The sequence below is a fragment of the Equus przewalskii genome, chromosome 13, assembly GCF_037783145.1.
Source record: "Equus przewalskii isolate Varuska chromosome 13, EquPr2, whole genome shotgun sequence".
Taxonomy (NCBI): domain Eukaryota; kingdom Metazoa; phylum Chordata; class Mammalia; order Perissodactyla; family Equidae; genus Equus; species Equus przewalskii.
In genome coordinates, this window is record NC_091843.1 from 88876290 (window position 1) to 88895142 (window position 18853).

At 38.5% G+C, this 18853-nt stretch overlaps 1 protein-coding gene across 23 annotated transcripts in view; it reads left to right on the forward strand.

Moving 5' to 3' along the window:
- GFM2 (GTP dependent ribosome recycling factor mitochondrial 2) overlaps positions 1 to 18853 on the forward strand; it is a 109425-nt gene that overhangs the window by 2253 nt on the left and 88319 nt on the right. For 20 of the 23 annotated variants that reach the window (XR_011525732.1, XR_011525724.1, XR_011525728.1 and 17 more), the window contains exons 2-7: positions 1290 to 1376; positions 2617 to 2701; positions 4390 to 4447; positions 5262 to 5359; positions 11719 to 11844; positions 12532 to 12620. Coding sequence is in view for 7 of the 23 variants with exons in the window: in XM_070571639.1 (XP_070427740.1) it covers positions 1314 to 1376; positions 2617 to 2701; positions 4390 to 4447; positions 5262 to 5359; positions 11719 to 11844; positions 12532 to 12620 (519 nt within the window). In the remaining 16 variants the exon portion in view is untranslated. Of the gene's footprint in view, positions 1 to 1289; positions 1377 to 2616; positions 2702 to 4389; positions 4448 to 5261; positions 5360 to 6447; positions 7501 to 11718; positions 11845 to 12531; positions 12621 to 18853 lie in introns of all 23 variants that reach the window. The other 3 variants (XM_070571640.1, XM_070571638.1, XM_070571642.1) reach the window with 2 other exon arrangements.

The window sequence follows — 18853 nt, forward strand, 5'->3', positions numbered from 1 at the left end:
AAATATTTTAGTAATTCATTTAGAAATAATAATTCACTAAATATTAATGTAAGTAATACAGTGTTATGGAAAATACCTATATTTTTCCAAAGCAAAAATAATTTTCAAGAGTGTTTTACGATTTTGCAAGTCTCTGTAATGTCTGGCTTAATAGAAAACAGCTGGTATTTTATATCTGCTTCTCTATTTAATGTTACTTTATAAATATTTATTTTTGGCTGAAGTGTATGAAGAAAATCCAGCCTCAAACATATATGTGTTTGGGAAAGGGGAGACTATTAATAGTCTTTTCAGAAAATTGTGGACCATCTTAGATACTATACCAGGCTTTGACAAGTGGTAGTTTCTTAAAGGTGAGTTGCAATGTGGAATCAAACCATATTAGTGAGCTTTTTGTATTCCATTATGTTCGTTGTTCTATTTTAGAATGGATCTATGGATCTAATGTGCATGATTTTGCAGACATCCTGAACATTGGCATTGGAAATGAAGAAGAGGGAGTGGATTCAAGATAAATATTTAGGAAATAAAATCTAAAGGATTTGGTGACTTCCTAAATGAGGGTGGTGAATGTTTTTGTCTCAAGATACAGAAATGAGCAGATTTAGGAGGAAAAATAATGAGTTTTGACATGGCTTCTTACATAACATGGTGCACAGTGGTTTACCCTTACCTGTTTACATGTCTCCCTGCCCCCCAATCTCAGGTGCTTGCACGCATTTCTCATGGCTTTGATGGTGTACTTGAAACATAGTGAATATTTAGTAAATGTTTTTAAACTAAAGATGCTTAGTTTCTATAATCATAGAAGAAGATTTGCTTTTGTGTATTTTCTACATGATTTTATTTTTACGTATTTATTGTAGAAAAGTCAGAATATATAGATAAAGCAAAAAGTTATACTACTGGTGAGAAACGACCAAGTTAACATGTAGATGCTTACCTTTCTATACTTAATCCTATAAATTTACATAAAAATGCATTTGGTTGTTATATTTTTGTAATTTCAATAAAAGTTTTTCTATAATATCTTCATAGCTTACCTGAAGAATTAAAGTGTGTTGAGAAAATAAGGGACATTTTAAGCTTGAGAACACTATTTCTCATGTTTAATCACAATTATTATTTTCTAAATGGTGAGTTAAATTTTTGATAGCTAAAAGTATTGTTCCTACTTTTTAAAAGTAGTGCAATTTTACCACATGTATTACACATGCCTTACTTACATATGTCTTACTGACATGTAATACGTAAACTTAGTTGTAAAATTTTGTATTTTTCTTTTTTAGAGAATAACAGTTTGGAGGGCCAAGATGCTGTCCGGCTCAAGGATATTTGCAGTGAATCATAAGAAAATATCCAGCTTGAACATTAATGTAAGCTTTCTTGTAAAATCAAATGTGCTTCAACAATTTTAGTTACTTTACTTCTCAAAAGGCCGAGTATGCCTCGTGTGCTAGTGCTAGTATCTTTATTGTCAGCAGTTTTTTAACAGGGAATATGGGAGACGGGCTCTTGTAACCAAGAAGAAGCATGCCTTATCTTGAGTCTGTAAATTCATTTTGCTACTTTCAAATCACCTGTGCAGCATTTTGAAGAACATCTATTTCTCTATTCCATTTTGAGGCCCTTAGTGGCCCAAGGAGTTACATAGTTTTCCGTCAGTGTTTTCATTGCTGATGCTTTCAGACTACACACCCTGTGACAGGTAGATGCTATTTTACCCTCGTCTTTATGGAGTGGAAACATTTTCTTAGGATAATAGTGTTTTATTGCTGGAAACTTCGTAACTAATGTAGAAATAATATGGAAGGCACAGGCATGAATTCTCTGATGTCATAAAAGGCAGATTGTGGCAGCCCAAAATCATTCCATGCACTAACTAACTGTTGCACATATACTGGCAGCCATTAAACGTGTATCTAGCGGTCTGGGGATAAATTGGGATGGAGAATATTCAACCTCTATATGGGAACAGTAGGAGAAGATACCGGGGGATCTTTTAAACTGCCAGTCTCTGGTTCGCCTAACTTCTCCCCCCACAAATGTTTTTAAAAAGCTTTCCAGGTGATTCTAATGTGTAGCCATTGTTATAAATCTTGAAAACAGCTAATGGTTTTGGAGTTCATGACCCCCACCAGCTGTTAGCAGCAATGGAGGAGAACCAAGGAGCATCCAAGACAAGAGACGATATTTAACCTGTCTTACTCTGGAATATGTAAGGTCGTGGTTCTCAACGGTAGCTGTCAGAATCACCTGCAGCGCTTGTTAAAAAACAGATTGTCGTACCCCATCCCTGAGTTTCTGGTCCTCTTGTCTGGGGGAGCCTGAGAGTCTGTCTTTCAGACACGTTCTCCAGGAAGCTTATGCTTTGGGGCTGGGGGAACTGTCATCTCAGGGCAGCTCAGAATAGCAGATCAGGATTCATCTTATCCTTTCCTGTAGCATAATTTGGGGTTGTCACTTTCTAAAAGAGTTGGAGTTAATAAATTGGGACTACTTTAAGGAGATTCAAAGTATTTTATCCTCTGACAAAGCATAGTTATGATGTTAAAACTACTGTAATAAGTCATGCTAAAATAAAATTAATGTTAAATTTCTTTTTCTCCTCATTAGAATGTGTGTTGCTCTAAAATAAGAGCAAGTTTAAAAAGATTAAAGCCACATGTGCCTCTTGGAAGAAATTACAGTTCCCTTCCAGGTACAAATGTTAGCTTTTTCTGATTTTACTTAAACTGCTTGCTTGCTTGCTTTCCATCTTCCTCCCTCATCCGCCTCTCCCCCGTCCCTTTCTCCCTCACCCACCTTCTCCCGCTTGCCCTCCTTTTCTCTCCTCACCTCTTCCCTCCCTCTTCCCCCCACTTCCTCATCTCTCTCGCTCGCTCGCTCTCTCTCTCTCTCTCTCTCTCTCTCTCTCTCTCTCGATTGCAAACATCTCCCTTATTAGGGGTCTCCACTCATTTTGTAAACAGTGGCTCCTTTTTACTTCTTGGCTGTTGAGCTAGAGATTGAGATAGGAGTTGGGAGCATTATGATAGATGCCAGGAGGGACTGTCAGTCGACTTATGCTCCTCATCTGCTGGCCATCCTAATAAGCTGAGCAAAGGGAAGAGTTGGTGGCTTTAGTGGCTGCTCAGAAGATTAGCATGTGAGTCTACTTGTAGAGTGCTCTTGCTGTAATATCTTGATTTTTTTCCTAGTCCATTCTGGTTTTTATATAAAAGTATTTTTTGTCAATAGAGGTTTACCAGAATAATTTATTTTGAGGGTTCTTATGAGTAGTTTGGTTAAACATTTATCTGGGGTAGTTTAGGTTGGGGAATATGGCTATTAAACATTCATCTGGGGTAGTTTAGCTTAGGTGATATGCCTGTTAGAAGCTGGAAGGCCGAGGAGCTAACTGTCCTACTTCTGAATCTCTGTGTGTTTGAAGTTAGCAAGCGTGGGGCGACTCGATGAAACTGCGTTCATCCAGTTACTGTTCTCATTACCGTCTTTGTCATGGGAGAATAGTGGAGTAAAAAGGCTGCCTGGCTGTGTGACGTGTAAGGGCGTGTGAGTTTAGTGGCCTGCATTACTGGTGTGTATCTAGGTTTCTGTGTTTTGCCCATGCATATTTAGCTGTCGCAGTACAGATTATCTTTCAATCTTCAAACCATGAGCTTTCAAAATGTAATGGAACTCTTCTTAATTTATGATAGAAATTTGGGAGAACTGGTTTCAGTAGCAGGAAGGTATAGATTAAATTTATAAATGTAACTCCATTGTGCTTTATTAATATTAATAAAATAGATGGTAAGCATGAAGTCAGTCATTATTTTATTCTAGAGATACTTTCCTTTTAGGAGTATTAGATTATTATAGCTTCTGTTCAGTGATATCTCCCAGGCCTTCTTTAAAGATACTGTGTCTTTGGGATTGGTGAGGGAAGGTAGGTTCCAAATTGTACAAAAATTCATTGTCAGCTGATATGAGGATCATTCTTAGCTGTTCGAGCCTTGGAAAATGCAGGTTTACATGTGCATTTTACAGTTTTCTTTGGTTCAAGATCTTCTCATGCCTTAAGATCATTGTTATGAACATTAATTCTCTATCTACAATTCTATTTATTATAGAACTGTAGAAGACAGCAGAGTTTGGGGTAAATCTATATTTTTCTAAGTATATGATCTAGAAATTAATATTTAAAAACTTTTCTTTGTTTTATTGTCATCCATAGCCTTTTCTTTAGAGATGGCAGGAAAATTTTAGGTAAATGAGAGTTTTATTTAGCTTGGATTTTACTTTAATTGGAATTACAGTATTGGCTTACAATTATTTTGTTTCATTTGTAAATTAAAGAAAAATTTCTTAAATTTAACAGTTCAATTTTAATTCTCTTTCAACTAGGTTTAATAGGAAATGATATCAAATCCCTCCGTTCCGTCCTCAGCCCTCCTGCAGCTAAGTAAGTACTGTCTTAGATGGTGTCTTTCCGTAGGCTGCCGTGGACAGTTACAGGTTTCCTTCACAGGCTTATTAATTCAGCATCGTTAATGAATGCTCTAATTTCTGTGACTTTCTCTCCTACTTAATTATAAATAGATATTCATATGTATTTTGAAAGCTATTTTTTTTTCAATTCAGTGCTAAAAATTTTTAATGTAGCAACAGCACACCTTTTCTTTTTGAGGAAGATCAGCCCTGAGTTAACATCTGCCACTGATCCTCCTCTTTTTTTATTGTTGTTGAGGAAGACTGGCCCTGAGCTAACATCCATGCCCATCTTCCTCTACTTCATATGTGGGACGCCTGCCACAGCATGGCTTGACAAACAGTGTATAGGTCCGCACCCGGGATCTGAACCTGTGAACCCTGTGCTTCCGAAGTGGAACAGGCCAACTTAACCACTGTGTCACCAGGCCGGCCCCAACAGCACACTTTTTATAGAAGTAAATGTAAGATATTTACAAGATTGTGGTTATCTCTTTTGTTACATAGCTGTCTGATCAGAGTAGTGTGCTAGGGATATGTTTTCCATTTTTCTAGCTTTGTTTTTTGTTTTTTTTCTGCTTTTTCTCCCCAAACACCCCCAGTGCATGGTTGTATATTTTAGTTGTGGGCCCTTCTAGTTGTGGCACCATTTTTCTAGTTTTTACACCATTGTGTAAATTATTGAAATACTAAGCAGCTGTGAAATTTGCACAGCATGGATATTTTGGTTTTATAAGTTTGGTAATGTCCACTTTATAATACGTGTCTTTTTTCCCCCTTTTCAACAGAATCCGTAATATTGGGATTATGGCTCATATTGATGCGGGCAAAACTACCACCACAGAAAGAATATTGTACTATTCTGGATACACAAGATCACTGGGAGGTTAGAATGGATTCCTCCTCTCTCCACCCCCCCATTAGCAAAAACATCATTGGAAAATATTTTGATTAGAAAGTCAACCTAGAGATCTTGAGTATGGCATGGAGGCATTGCTGTCTGAACCACAACTTAAAGATAAGGTGGTTGCAGCGCTCACCAAAGGGTCTTCTTAGGTTCAACTAAACATTCAGACTCATAAGACTCTCTTGGGCCACGATTGGCACTGGTCTGCTCAGAAGGCTACCAGCAGGAACCACAGCTTATGAGCAGACCAGCAGTAGGTGTTTCTTCCTACAGCATTCTTTTTTTGTTTGTTTGTTTTTGAGGAAGATTAGCACTGAGCTAACTGCTGCCAATCCTCCTCTTTTTGCTGAGGAAGACTGGCCCTGAGCTAACATCCCTGCCCATGTTCCTCTACTTTATATGTGGGACGCCTACCACAGCATGGCTTGCCAAGTGGTGCCATGTCTGCACCTGGGATCCGAACCGGCAAACCCTGGACCTCGAAGCAGAACGTGTGCACTTAACTGCTGTGCCACCAGGCCAGCCCTTCATTGTAGTTTTGATTTGCATTTCCCTGATAGTTAATGATGTTGAACATCCTTTCGTGTACCTATTGGCCATTTGTATATCTTCTTTGGAAAAATGTGTTTCTCCTTTTCTGCTTCCTGTTCTTAGAGGGATAGCTTTCAGTTTTTCTCTGTTGGGTATGATATTAGCTGTAGGTTTGTCATATGTGGCCTTTATTATGTTGTGCTACTTCCCTTCTATACTCATTTTATTCAGAGTTTGTATCATAAATGGATGCTGTATCTTGTCAAATACTTTCTCTGCATCTATTGAGATGATCATGTGATTTTTATTCTTCATTTTGTTAATGTGGTGTATCACATTGATTGATTTGCAAATGTTGAACCATCCCTGCATCTCTAGAATAAATCCCACTTAATCATGGTGTATGTTCTTTTTAATGTATTGTTGTATTCGATTTGCTAGTGTTTTCTTGAGGATTTTTGCATTCATATTCGTCAGTGATATTGGCCTCTAATTTTTGTTTTTTTTCTGTTGTCCTTGTCTGGTTTTGGTATCAGGGTAATGTTGGCCTCATAGAATGAGTTAGGAAGCTTCTCCTCCTCTTCAAACCTTTGGAAGTTTGAGAAAGATAAGTATCAAGTTTTCTTTGAATGGTTGGTAGAATTCACCAGGGAAGCCGTCTGGTCCTGGACTTTTACTTTTGGGAGATTTTTGATTGCTGTTTCAATCTTCATACTGGTTATTGGTTTATCAAATTCTCTATTTCTTCTTGATTCAGTTTTGGAAGGTTGTATGATTCTAAGAATTTATCCATTTCTTCTAGATTACCCAATTTGTTGGTGTATAGCTTTTCATAGTATTCTCTTATAATCTTGTATTTCTGAGGTGTCCGTTGTAGTTTCTCCTCTTTCATTTCTGATTTTATTTGAACCTTCTCTCTTTTTTTCTCGATGAGTCTAGCTAAAGGTTTGTCAATTTTGTTTATCTTTTCAAAGAACTAGGCCTTCGTTTTGTTGATTTTTTTTTTTTTAGTCTCTATTTCATCTATTTCTACTTTGATTTTTATTATTTCCTTCCTTCTACTGATTTTGAGCTTTCTGTTTTTTTCTGGTCCCTTTAGGTGCACTGTTAGATTGTTTATTTGAGATTTTTCTTGTTCATTGAGGTAGGCCTGTATTTCTGTAAATTTCCCTCTTAGAACCACTTTTGCTGTATCCCATAAATTTTGGCATGTTGTATTTTCATTTTCATTTGTCACTTTTTATTTCTCCTTTGATTTCTTCGTTGAGTCAGTCGTTGTTCAGTAGCATTTTGTTTAATCTCCACATATTTGTGGCTTTTCTAATTTTTTTCCTGTAGTTGATTTCTAGTTTCATACTGTTGTGGTCAGAAAAGATGCTTGGTATTATTTCAGTCTTCTTAAGTTTATTGAGACTTGTTTTATGTGATCTGTCTTGCAGAATGTTCCATGTGCATTTGAAAAGAATATATTTTCTGTGATTTGAGGATGGAATGTTCTGTGTATATCTACTAAGTCCATCTGGTCTAATGTGTCATACAAGGCCAATGTTTTGTTATTGATCTTCTGTTTGGATCATCTGTTCATTGGTGTAAGTGGAGTGTTAAAGTCCCCTACTGTTATTGTGTTGCTGTCTGTTTCTCCTTTCATGACTGTTAATGATTGCTTTACATATTTAAGTGCTCCTATGTTGGGTGCATAGATATTTACAAGTGTTTTAACCTCTTGTTGGATTGTTCCCTTTATCATTATGAAGTGCCCTTCTTTGTCTCTTTTTATGGTTTTTGTTTTAGAGTCTGTTTTGTCTGATAGAAGTATTGCTACCCCAGCTTTCTTTTCATTGCTATTTGCATGGAGTATCTTTTTCCATCCCTTCACTTTCAGTTTGTGAATGTCTTTAGGTCTGAAGTGTGTCTCTTGTATGCAGCATATACATGGGTCTTGTTTTTTAATCCAGTCGACCACCCCATGCCTTTTGATTGGAACTTTTAGTCCATTGACATTTAAAGTAGCTATTGATAAGTATGTACTTATTCCCATTTTGTTACTTTTTTTCCAATTAATTTGTTGAGATCATAATGGTTTATAACAACCATTTTTTTACTTTTTTTCTGGGTGTTTTTGTAGTTCTTCTCTGTTCCTTTCTTCTTCTCTTCCTCTCTTCACTTGTGGTTTGATGGTTTTCTTTACTGTTATATTTGGATTCTTTCCTCTTAAATTTTTGTGTATTTATTATAGGTTTCTGGTTCACGATTACATGAGGTTCATGTAAAATAACCCTCGTATATAGCAATATGTATTAACTTGATAGTCTCTTAAGTTTGACCTTTTGCTAAAAGCTCTACTCTTTTACTCCCCTCCTCCCACATTTTATGTTTTTGGTATCATATTTAACCTCTTTTTTGTGTGTATCTGTTACCCTCTTATCATAGAAACAGATAATTTTAGTACTTTTGTCTTTTGACCTTATATTAGCTTCATAGCTGGTTCCCCTGTGTGGCTGTTTGGGGAATCATAAGGCTGCAGCTGACAAGCCCCACTGCCTGCTGGTCTGCTCAGCCCATCAACACAGTCCTGCCCTGTGCACATGCCGGGGCCACCTGAAGTGGACCCACTTGCCCCGCTGCAGAGGCCACACACACTCCACCAAGGCAGGCCCGCCCCTTGTGCATGACCTGACCCGCAGAGGCAGACCCACTCACCTCACGGCAGAGGTCCCACACACCCCACTTATGTGGGCCCACAAGTTGCCTGAGGGCTTGCTGTTGGATGGGGCCAGTCCCTAGAGCAAGCTGCCTCTGCTGGCTGAGCTGGATTAAATTGGTGCTCTGGTGGGTGGGGCAGACCCCTGCGTTAACAGGCTAGGGGAAGAACTCCAATGGCATCTGCCACCATCTGTGTCAGCACGCCTGTACTGAGTCACAGTAATGGCTGCTGCCAATGTCTCAGTCCCTGAGGAGGTGGTCCCAGCCTGGGGAGGTCTCACTTCTCACTGAGATGCGCCCAGAGCCTATCAAGTGAGTCTCTTCACCAAATGACTGTGCACCTTTCTTTCTGGTGATTTTAGGCTGCTTTCCAAAATGGGTGAATTTGTGTGTGGGCCCTTTAAGAGCGGGCTTTTCTTTCTCTTATGTTCGATAGCTTTTCTGGGGGTTTTCCCTGTTGTAGTTAATAGCCAGCAAAACTAGATGTTATGGCACTCGTCTCGGTTGTGCTGAGTCCAAAAGATGTTTATTGGACTGCTCAGATCCCCCACTGCTCCAGGGAAAGCTTTGTACCTTAAGATTGCTCTGGGCTGTGAAGTGCCATGGCTAGAATGTGGCCTTTCCTCTCCAAAAAGGAGTTTCTGCCTTTTCTATCTCAGTCAGCTCTGTCCCTTGTTGTGGAGGTTCTTTTTATCCAGTTTTCAGGTCTCTCTCAGGGGTAGTTGTTCCAAGAGTAGTTGTAAATTTGTTGTGTCTGTGGGAGGAGGTGAGTTCAGAGTCCTCCTACGCAGCCATCTTCCCAGCAATCTCACCTTTTTTTAAATTATGGTAAAAAACGTGTAACATAAAATTTACCATCTTAACTATTTCTGAGTGTACAGTTCAGTAAAGTTAAGTATCTTCACATTGTTTGCAACCAGTCTCCAGAAACCTTTTCCTCTTGCAAAACCCAAACTCTATACCCATTAATCAAACTCCCCATTTCCCCCTCTGCCCCCCTGCTGCAGACTGCCCTTCTGCTTCTCTTCCCATGAATTTGACTACTCAAGGTACCTTATGTAAGCAGAATCATACAGTATTTGTCTTTTTGTGTCACACACAAAAATTTAGCACTTAGCATCCATGTTGTGGTATGTGTCAGAATTTCCCTCTTTTTTAAGGCTGAATATTATTCCATTGTGTATATATGCAAGATTTCTTTTGAAGTTTTTTTCTGGTTCAGACCAGAGGCCTAGAAACTATCCAAATTGTGGCAGAACTTGTTGATCCAAGATTGATTTTATTAGTCATAGAAGTAATGATAAAGGGATAATAGGAAATAAAGATCTTTATCATTGTCAAAACTCTTACTATCATATGGGTGTTTTAAAAACTTACTGCCTCATTTAGAACTTTTGGTTGATGGTCTTTGTCTCCTTTATTGATGCTGGTGTTCTTGGTTAGTTATGTTGTGAATAACTGGCAACACAAATACAATTCTTTAACATAGATATCTGGGGCTCCTAACAGATGCATTTTTCTTGCTATTTCCCTCTCTGTTGGTGCGTATATATATGTATATTTATACACACACACATGATATGAGGAAACTAGCTAGCATTTTAGAGGTTTAAAGCTGACAGAAGAGTGGTAGTATAAGGCCATAATAACTTGTGTTCTTGAAGTTTGAATGGTAAAGGTCAGTTCTTTTTCATTTCTTTTACAGTATAAATTTAATCAGAATCAAATGCATAATTTAAGAATTTTACCACGGAGTAACTTGAGTGACCTTTTCGTTAGCCAGGATGAACTTTGTTCATGACTTTGTACTGTAGAAAGTCTACCAAGACTTTATTTGCACTTGTAGAAATAAATTCCTTTTTTGGGAAAATTTAATAACAAGAAGGGTTTGTAAAGGATAATTTAACTTTGGAGGAGTTTTTTCTCTACCTTGTTCCATTAGCTGCCATTTACTTATCATTTATTGAGCCAAGTATTTTATATGTATAAATATCTATATTTATTTATGTATAAGTATTTATGTATATTGCATTTTTATAACAACCCAGCAATGTGGGCTTTTATTAGCCTTGTTTTACAAGCTAGGTTAAGTAACTTGCTCAAGATGGTAGAGTAGTTAGTGGTCAAGTCGGGATTGGAATCCAGATCTGTCTGTGCTCTTGCGTTGCACTCCTCTGCCTCCTGTCAGGAGATCGGGGGTGAGGAAGGCCAGATAAAGAAGGGATGACGCAAGTTAAACTAGGGAAAAATGAAAGAACTTTGTGGCTCAGTAAATTAAAGTATTTAAACAGATTTTAATCTTAGTTGTTACAGAAAAATTATTCTTATGGAAAAATTACTAATCTTGCTGCAAAGGCTTTTTCCAGAAGAAGGATTTATGTAGAGAAAGATTTAAAGCTCTAAATTTTTTTTTTAATGACCATAATGGGATTTTTTTCCTTTTTCTTTTTTTTTTTAAGATTGGCACGTGAGCTAACATCTGTTGCCAATCTTCTTTTCTTTTTTTTCTTCTCAAAGCCCACCAGTACATAGTTGTATGTTCTGGTTGTAGGTCCTTCTGCTTGTGCTGTGTGGGACGCCACCTCAGCATGGCCTGGTGAGCAGTGCTGTGTCCATGCACAGGATCCGAACCAGAGAGATCCTGAGCTGCCAAAGTGGAGTCTGTGAACTTAACCACTTGGCCACAGGGCTGGCCCTAAGACCTCTAAATATTAAAGCAAAATTTTTTTTTTTAAGATTGGCACCTGAGCTAACAGCTGTTGCCAATCTTCTTTTTTTTTCTTTTTCTGCTTTTTCTCCTCAAATGCCCCCAGTATGTAGTTGTATATTTTTTAGTTGTGGGTCCTTCTAGTTGTGGCATGTGGGAAGCTGCCACAACGTGGGCTGACGAGCAGTGCCATGTCCGCGCCCAGGATCCGAACCAGCGAAACCCTGGCTGCTGAAGCAGAGGATGTGCACTGAACCATTCAGCCACGGGGCCGGCCGTAAACCAAATATTTTATGAACAGTTTTTCTTAAAGCAAATTAAACTGTATCAGGTAGATGTTAAATACCAGTAAAGTACACTTGCCGTTAAGCCTAACTGTCATCTTTTTCCTGGTTAGATGTTGATGATGGAGACACAGTGACAGATTTTATGGCTCAAGAGAGAGAAAGAGGCATTACTATTCAATCAGCTGCTGTTACATTTGATTGGAAGGGATATAGACTCAATCTAATTGATACACCAGGTATGTTGCTGTTCCAGCAATGCAGAGCTGCATCGTTTGTGGTTTTTGTTTGTGTATGTGTTTTTTGAAAATTGTGGTAAAAAACGTGTATTGTAACATGTACCATCTTAACCGTTTTTGAGTGTACAGTTCAGTGGTGTTAAATATATTTATGTTGTTGTGAAACAGATCTCCAGAACTTTTCTTCTTGTAGACCTGAAACTCTATACCCATTAAACCGCTGCTCTTCTTTGTGCCCTCCCCCACCCCTGGTTACTACCATTCTACTCTCTATATCAGTGAGATTGAATATTTTAGGTACCTCATATAAGTAGAATCATACTGTATTTATCCTTTTGTGACTGGCTTATTTCACTTAGCATAAAGTCCTTCCAGTTTCACCTGTGCTGTAGTGTGACAGGATTTCCTTCCTTTTTAAGGTTGCATAGTATTCCATTGTAAGTATATAGCACATTTTGTATATATACCATTCATCCATCCGTGCACATTTGTGTCGCTTCCACCTCTTGGCTATTAGTGGAATAGTGCTGCTGTGAGCACGGGTATGCAGATATCTCTTTGAGACCCTCCTTTCAATTCTTTTTTGGGTATATACCCAAAGTGGGATTGCTGGGTTGTATGGTTGTTCTTTTTGTTTGTTTGTTTTTTTAAAGAGTTTAAGTGTTAAATTTCTCGTCTTTTTCTTAGGTCATGTGGACTTTACCGTGGAGGTTGAACGCTGTCTAAGAGTGCTGGATGGTGCAGTGGCTGTATTTGATGCCTCTGCAGGTGTAGAGGTAAAAAATACTGCCAAAGTAAAGTGAAGATAGAGCAGCATGATTTTTAAAAAAGTAGAATGTGTCAGATTTAGTTAACTGTACACCTTTTATTTAGTATGTTCACATAAATTATGGTGAAAGGAAGTTGGAATTTAATATTGAAATGTGATCTCAGATATTTCATAGTAAAAGGGAAGAAAAGTTTGCTTTTCTGTAGGAAATATGAAAGTGTTGAGAATGTGTGGGGCCTGAGATTCTACTTTACTCTCAAGCTAACAGGTGAGCCTGCCAGAGTTTTATGGATTGTGGCAGAAGACACAAGACTCTGAGTCGGAGACACAGGACTTTATTAGTCACAGAAATAGCAATAGCCAGAATATCAGCATTTTCTTGAGCTGGTTCCCCAAGCCCTAATTCCCACAGGGTGACATAAAGGGAGTTGGGTGACAGCTGCACATGCAGTGGAACCCTGTGCTTGGAGAATGCAACTATTTTCTAATGGGCGTGCCTGCTTTTTGCTTTGGGGGGAGACAGCATCTTCAAGACTTGTAAGCAAACCTCCCTTTCACTCAGGAGGGAGACACTGACTCTGTCTTTCCTTTTTTTTTTCCTTAAAGATTGGCACCTGAGCTAACAACTGTTGCCAATCTTTTTTTTTTTCCCTCTGCTTTTTTCTCCCCAAGTCCCCCCAGTACATAGTTGTATATATTTTAGTTGTGGGTCCTTCTAGTTGTGGCATGTGGGACACTGCCTCAGCATGGCCTAATGAGCGGCGCCATGTCCGCTCCCAGGATCTGAACCGGTGAAACCCTGGGCCACCGAAGCGGAGCGTGGGAACTTAACCACTCGGCCACTGGGCCGGCCCCTGACTCTGTCTTTCTAAGCTGTTCACTATACAAACGTCTTTGAAAAGATAGTCCAGAACAAAGGCAGTTAATGCCTCTCCTAACAAAACATGCAGAAATGCGAGAGACCTGTGAAGAATTGTCTCCCAACAGTTAATATAAAGCTCCTCAAATAAATTTTGAAAATGGATTTATAATAAATTATTGCTCCTGGAGTCAGTAATGTTCTCTTTAGCTGGTGCCCATTTGTCTTGTAATCTCAAGATTGGCTTTATGTTAAATTAGTACCCATACTCATTCTTCTAATCTTAAAATTACTAAAAGTGATATCTTAATTAAGTGATCAAAATTAACATCCCCCAAAATGGGATAAATTGACACTATGGATCTCCTCATGTGATGCACTAAGAAGGACAACATTACCTATGTTGTATTCCTGGCAAAAATATTGGGCCCAATCTAATAATGAGAAAACAACCAGACAAATCTAAATTGAAAGACATTTGGCAAAACAACTGGCCAGGACTTTTCATAAATTGAAAAAAATTTAAAGTAAGGAAAATGAATGATTTGGGGGAAAAAGGCTGGGGAACTGTTGTATATTAAAGGATTCTAAAGAGATAAGAAAACTAAAGGTAATATATGATCTTTGGCTCGATCCTGGATCCAAAAAGAAAAGTTACAAAGGACGTCATTTGGAAAATCAGAAATTTGAACATGGGCTATATGTATTAGATAGAAATATTGTGTCGACTTAAATTGTTCTGAAGGTGATCATTGTAATTGGTTGTGTAGGACAATTCCTTATTCTTAGGAAATACACGCTGAAGTATTTAGGATTGAAGTGTCATGTCTGCAACTTGCTATCATGGTTCAACGCCCACCCACCCACACATACACACATGGTATTACTTTGGGTCCTCTGAGCAGTAAATGCCAAGATGGGGTTATATGTAATAGGAGATTTAATGGGGGAAATGCCTGTGAAGAATACAGGAGAAAAGAGAGACGTGGGAAAGAGCATTCAGACCACAGGACAGGTCTATAACGTACGAAGGAGAGAGGCAAGGAAGGAGGATCAGGTAGGAAGTGTCTCAGACTACACAGTTCCAAAAGGCTTCGGCCAAGCTGATGGGGAGTGCTCGAGCCAAAGTCACCTGCTAGAGGAGTCCCGTGTGTTGCAGGAAGAGCCCTACATTGGTACTTCTGCTGTGCTCACTCCTTAGCTGGGAACAGCCCACCGGAAGCTGGGCCTTCAGAGAATGTGGTAGTAGATCTAGAAGGGCAGCACTGGGAGCCCACAGTTAGTTATGCTCCTTGTCGTAGATCCAAGTGGCACATTTTCACAGCGACCACACATACAATGTGTGCTTGTGCACATATTTGTAGAGAGACAGAAAAGGCAGATGTGGCAAAATGTTAATCCTTGGTGAATCTAGGTGATGAGTACATGGATATTTATTGCACTATTCTTTCACCTTTTTTATAGATTTGAAATTTTTGAAAATGAAAAGTTGGCGAGGAAATAATATAGTTATTGAAAGCCCCACCTGAGGACCCCAGACAGACAGGGATATTTGCTTGATAAAGCCTGACGCTGAGGTCTGAAGTTGATTATACACTAGTGTTTCTACTTCTTTCTGAGTCACTTCATTTCCTAGTGCTTGCATCCTTTCTGCCCTTATGACTTCTTTTTTTTTTTTTTTCTTTTTTCTTCTTCACTGAATTTTATTTTATGAACATTTCTCCATATCCTTAAAAATCTTTGAAAATTACGTTTAGTGATTTTACAGCAATCCATTTTATGGGCCTACCTCATTTTGGCAACTCCCTTATTGTTGAGCTATGAGATTGTTTTCAGTATTTCACTCATTTAGCTAATACAGTAAAAAATATCTTTGTAAACAAACTTTTATCCATCTATTTGAATATTTCTATTCTATGTTTCTTTTTTTTTGTTTTTTTGAGGAAGATTAGCCCTGAGCTAACTACTGCCAGTCCTCCTCTTTTTGCTGAGGAAGACTGGCCCTGAGCTAACATCCATGTCCATCTTCCTCTACTTTATATGTGGGATGCCCACCACAGCATGGTGTGCTAAGCGGTGCCATGTCCGCACCCGGGATCCAAACCAGTGAAACCCGGGCTGCCGAGAAGCGGAATGTGCAAATTTAACCACTGTGCCATCAGGCCAGCCCCTATTCCATGTTTCTTTTTTTTTTTTATTTTTTATTTTTTTTATTTATATTTTTTTTTTATTAATGTTATGATAGATTACAAGCTTGTGAGATTTCAGTTGTACATTTTTGTTAGTCATGTTGTGGGTACACCACTTCCCCCTCCGTACCCTCCCCCACCCCCCCTTTTCCCTGGTAACCACCGATCAGATCTCCTTCTCAATATACTAATTTCCACCTATGAGTGGAGTCATATAGAGTTCGTCTTTCTCTGACTGACTTATTTCGCTTAACATAATGCCCTCGAGGTCCATCCACGTTGTTGTGAATGGGCCAATTTCGTCTTTTTTTATGGCTGAGTAGTATTCCATTGTGTATATATACCACATCTTCTTTATCCAGTCATCAGTTTCTGGGCATGTAGGCTGGTTCCACGTCTTGGCTATTGTAAATAATGCTGCGATGAACATAGGGGTGCAACGGACTCTTGAGATATCTGTTATCAGGTTCTTAGGATAGATACCCAGTAATGGGATGGCTGGGTCATAGGGTATTTCTATTTTTAACTTTTTGAGAAATCTCCATACTGTTTTCCATAGTGGCTGTACCAGTTTGCATTCCCACCAACAGTGTATGAGGGTTCCTCTTTCTCCGCAACCTCTCCAACATTTGTCGTTCTTGGTTTTGGATGTTTTTGCCAATCTAACGGGGGTAAGGTGATATCTTAGTGTAGTTTTGATTTGCATTTCCCTGATGATTAGCGATGATGAACATCTTTTCATGTGTCTATTGGCCATATTCATATCTTCTTTTGAGAAATGTCTGTTCATGTCCTCTGCCCATTTTTTGATCGGGTTGTTTGTTTTTTTGTTGTTAAGCAGTGTGAGTTCTTTGTATATTATGGAGATTAACCCTTTGTCGGATAAGTGGCTTGTAAATATTTTTTCCCAATTAGTGAGCTGTTTTTTTGTTTCAATTCTGGTTTCCCTTGCCTTGAAGAAGCTCTTTAGTCTGATGAAGTCCCATTTGTTAATTCTTTCTATTGTTTCCCTCAACTGAGGAGTTGCAGTGTCCGAAAAGATTCTTTTGAAACTGATGTCAAAGAGTGTACTGCCTATATTCTCTTCCAAAAGACTTATTGTCTCAGGCCTAATCTTTAGGTCTTTGATCCATTTTGAGTTTATTTTGGTGTGTGGTGAAAAAGAATGGTCAATTTTCAATCTTTTGCATGTGGCTGTCCAGTTTTCCCAGCACCATTTGTTGAAGAGACTTTCTTTTCTCCATTGTAGGCCCTCTGCTCCTTTGTCGAAGATTAGCTGTCCATAGATGTGTGGTTTTATCTCTGGGCTTTCAATTCTGTTCCATTGATCTGTGGACCTGTTTTTGTACCAGTACCAAGCTGTTTTGATCACTGTAGCTTTGTAGTATGTTTTTAAATCGGGGATTGTGATTCCGCCGGCTTTGTTTTTCTTGCTCAGGATTGCTTTAGCAATTCGCAGTCTTTTGTTCCCCCATATGAATTTTAGGATTGTTTGTTCAATTTCTGTGAAGAATGTTCTTGGGATTCTGATTGGGATAGCATTGAATCTGTATATTGCTTTAGGTAGTATGGACATTTTAACTATGTTTATTCTTCCAATCCATGTACAAGGAATGTTTTTCCATCTCTTTATGTCATCGCCTATTTCTTTCAAGAAAGTCTTGTAGTTTTCATTGTATGGATCCTTCACTTCCTTGGTTAAGTTTATCCCAAGGTATTTTATTCTTTTCGTTGCGATTGTGAATGGGATAGAGTTCTTGAGTTCTTTTTCTGTTAGTTTATTGTTAGTGTATAGAAATGCTACTGATTTATGCACGTTAATTTTATACCCTGCTACTTTGCTGTAGTTGTTGATTATTTCTAATAGTTTTTCTGTGGATTCTTTGGGGTTTTCTATGTATAAGATCATGTCGTCTGCAAACAACGAGAGTTTTACTTCTTCGTTACCTATATGGATTCCTTTTATTTCTTTTTCCTGCCGAATTGCTCTGGCCAGCACCTCCAGTACTATGTTGAATAGGAGTGGTGAAAGTGGGCACCCTTGTCTTGTTCCTGTCCTCAGAGGGATGGCTTTCAGCTTTTGTCCATTGAGTATGATGTTGGCTGTGGCTCTATCATATATGGCCTTTATTATGTTGAGGTACTTTCCTTCTATACCCATTTTACTGAGGGTTTTTATCATAAATGGGTGTTGGATCTTGTCGAATGCTTTCTCTGCATCTATTGAGATGATCATGTGGTTTTTGTTTTTCATTTTGTTGATGTAGTGTATCACGTTGATTGACTTGCGGATGTTGAACCATCCCTGTGTCCCTGGTATAAATCCCACTTGATCATGGTGTATAATCTTTTTGATGTATTGCTGTAATCGGTTTGCCAAAATTTTGTTGAGGATTTTTGCATCTATGTTCATCAGTGATATCGGCCTGTAGTTCTCCTTCTTTGTGTTGTCCTTGTCAGGTTTGGGGATCAGAGTGATGTTGGCTTCATAGAATGTGTTAGGGAGTTCTCCATCTTTCTCAATTTTCTGGAACAGTTTGAGGAGAATAGGTATTAAGTCTTCTTTGAATGTTTGGTAGAATTCTCCAGAGAAGCCGTCTGGTCCTGGACTCTTGTTTTTGGGGAGGTTTTTGATTACCGTTTCTATTTCCTTACTTGTGATTGGTCTATTCAGATTCTCCATTTCTTCCTGATTCGGTTTGGGGAGATTGTAGGAGTCTAGGAATTTGTCCATTTCTTCCAGGTTGTTCAATTTGTTGGCATATAGTTTTTCATAGTATTCTCTTATGATCTCTTGTATTTCATTGGTATCTGTTGTGATTTCTCCTCTCTCATTCCTGATTTTATTAATTTGCGATTTCTCTCTTCTTTTCTTGGTGAGTCAGGCTAGGGGTTTGTCAATTTTGTTAATTCTTTCGAAGAACCAACTCTTTGTTTCATTGATCCTTTCTATTGTCTTTTTTGTTTCAATATCGTTTATTTCTGCTCTTATTTTTATTATTTCCCTCCTTCTACTGACTCTGGGCTTTGTTTGTTCTTCTTTTTCTAGTTCTGTTAGGTGTCGTTTGAGGTTGCTTACGTGAGCTTTTTCTTGTTTAGTGAGGTGAGCCTGTATTGCGATGAATTTCCCTCTTAGGACTGCTTTTGCTGCATCCCAAATGATTTGGTATGTCGTGTTCTCATTTTCATTTG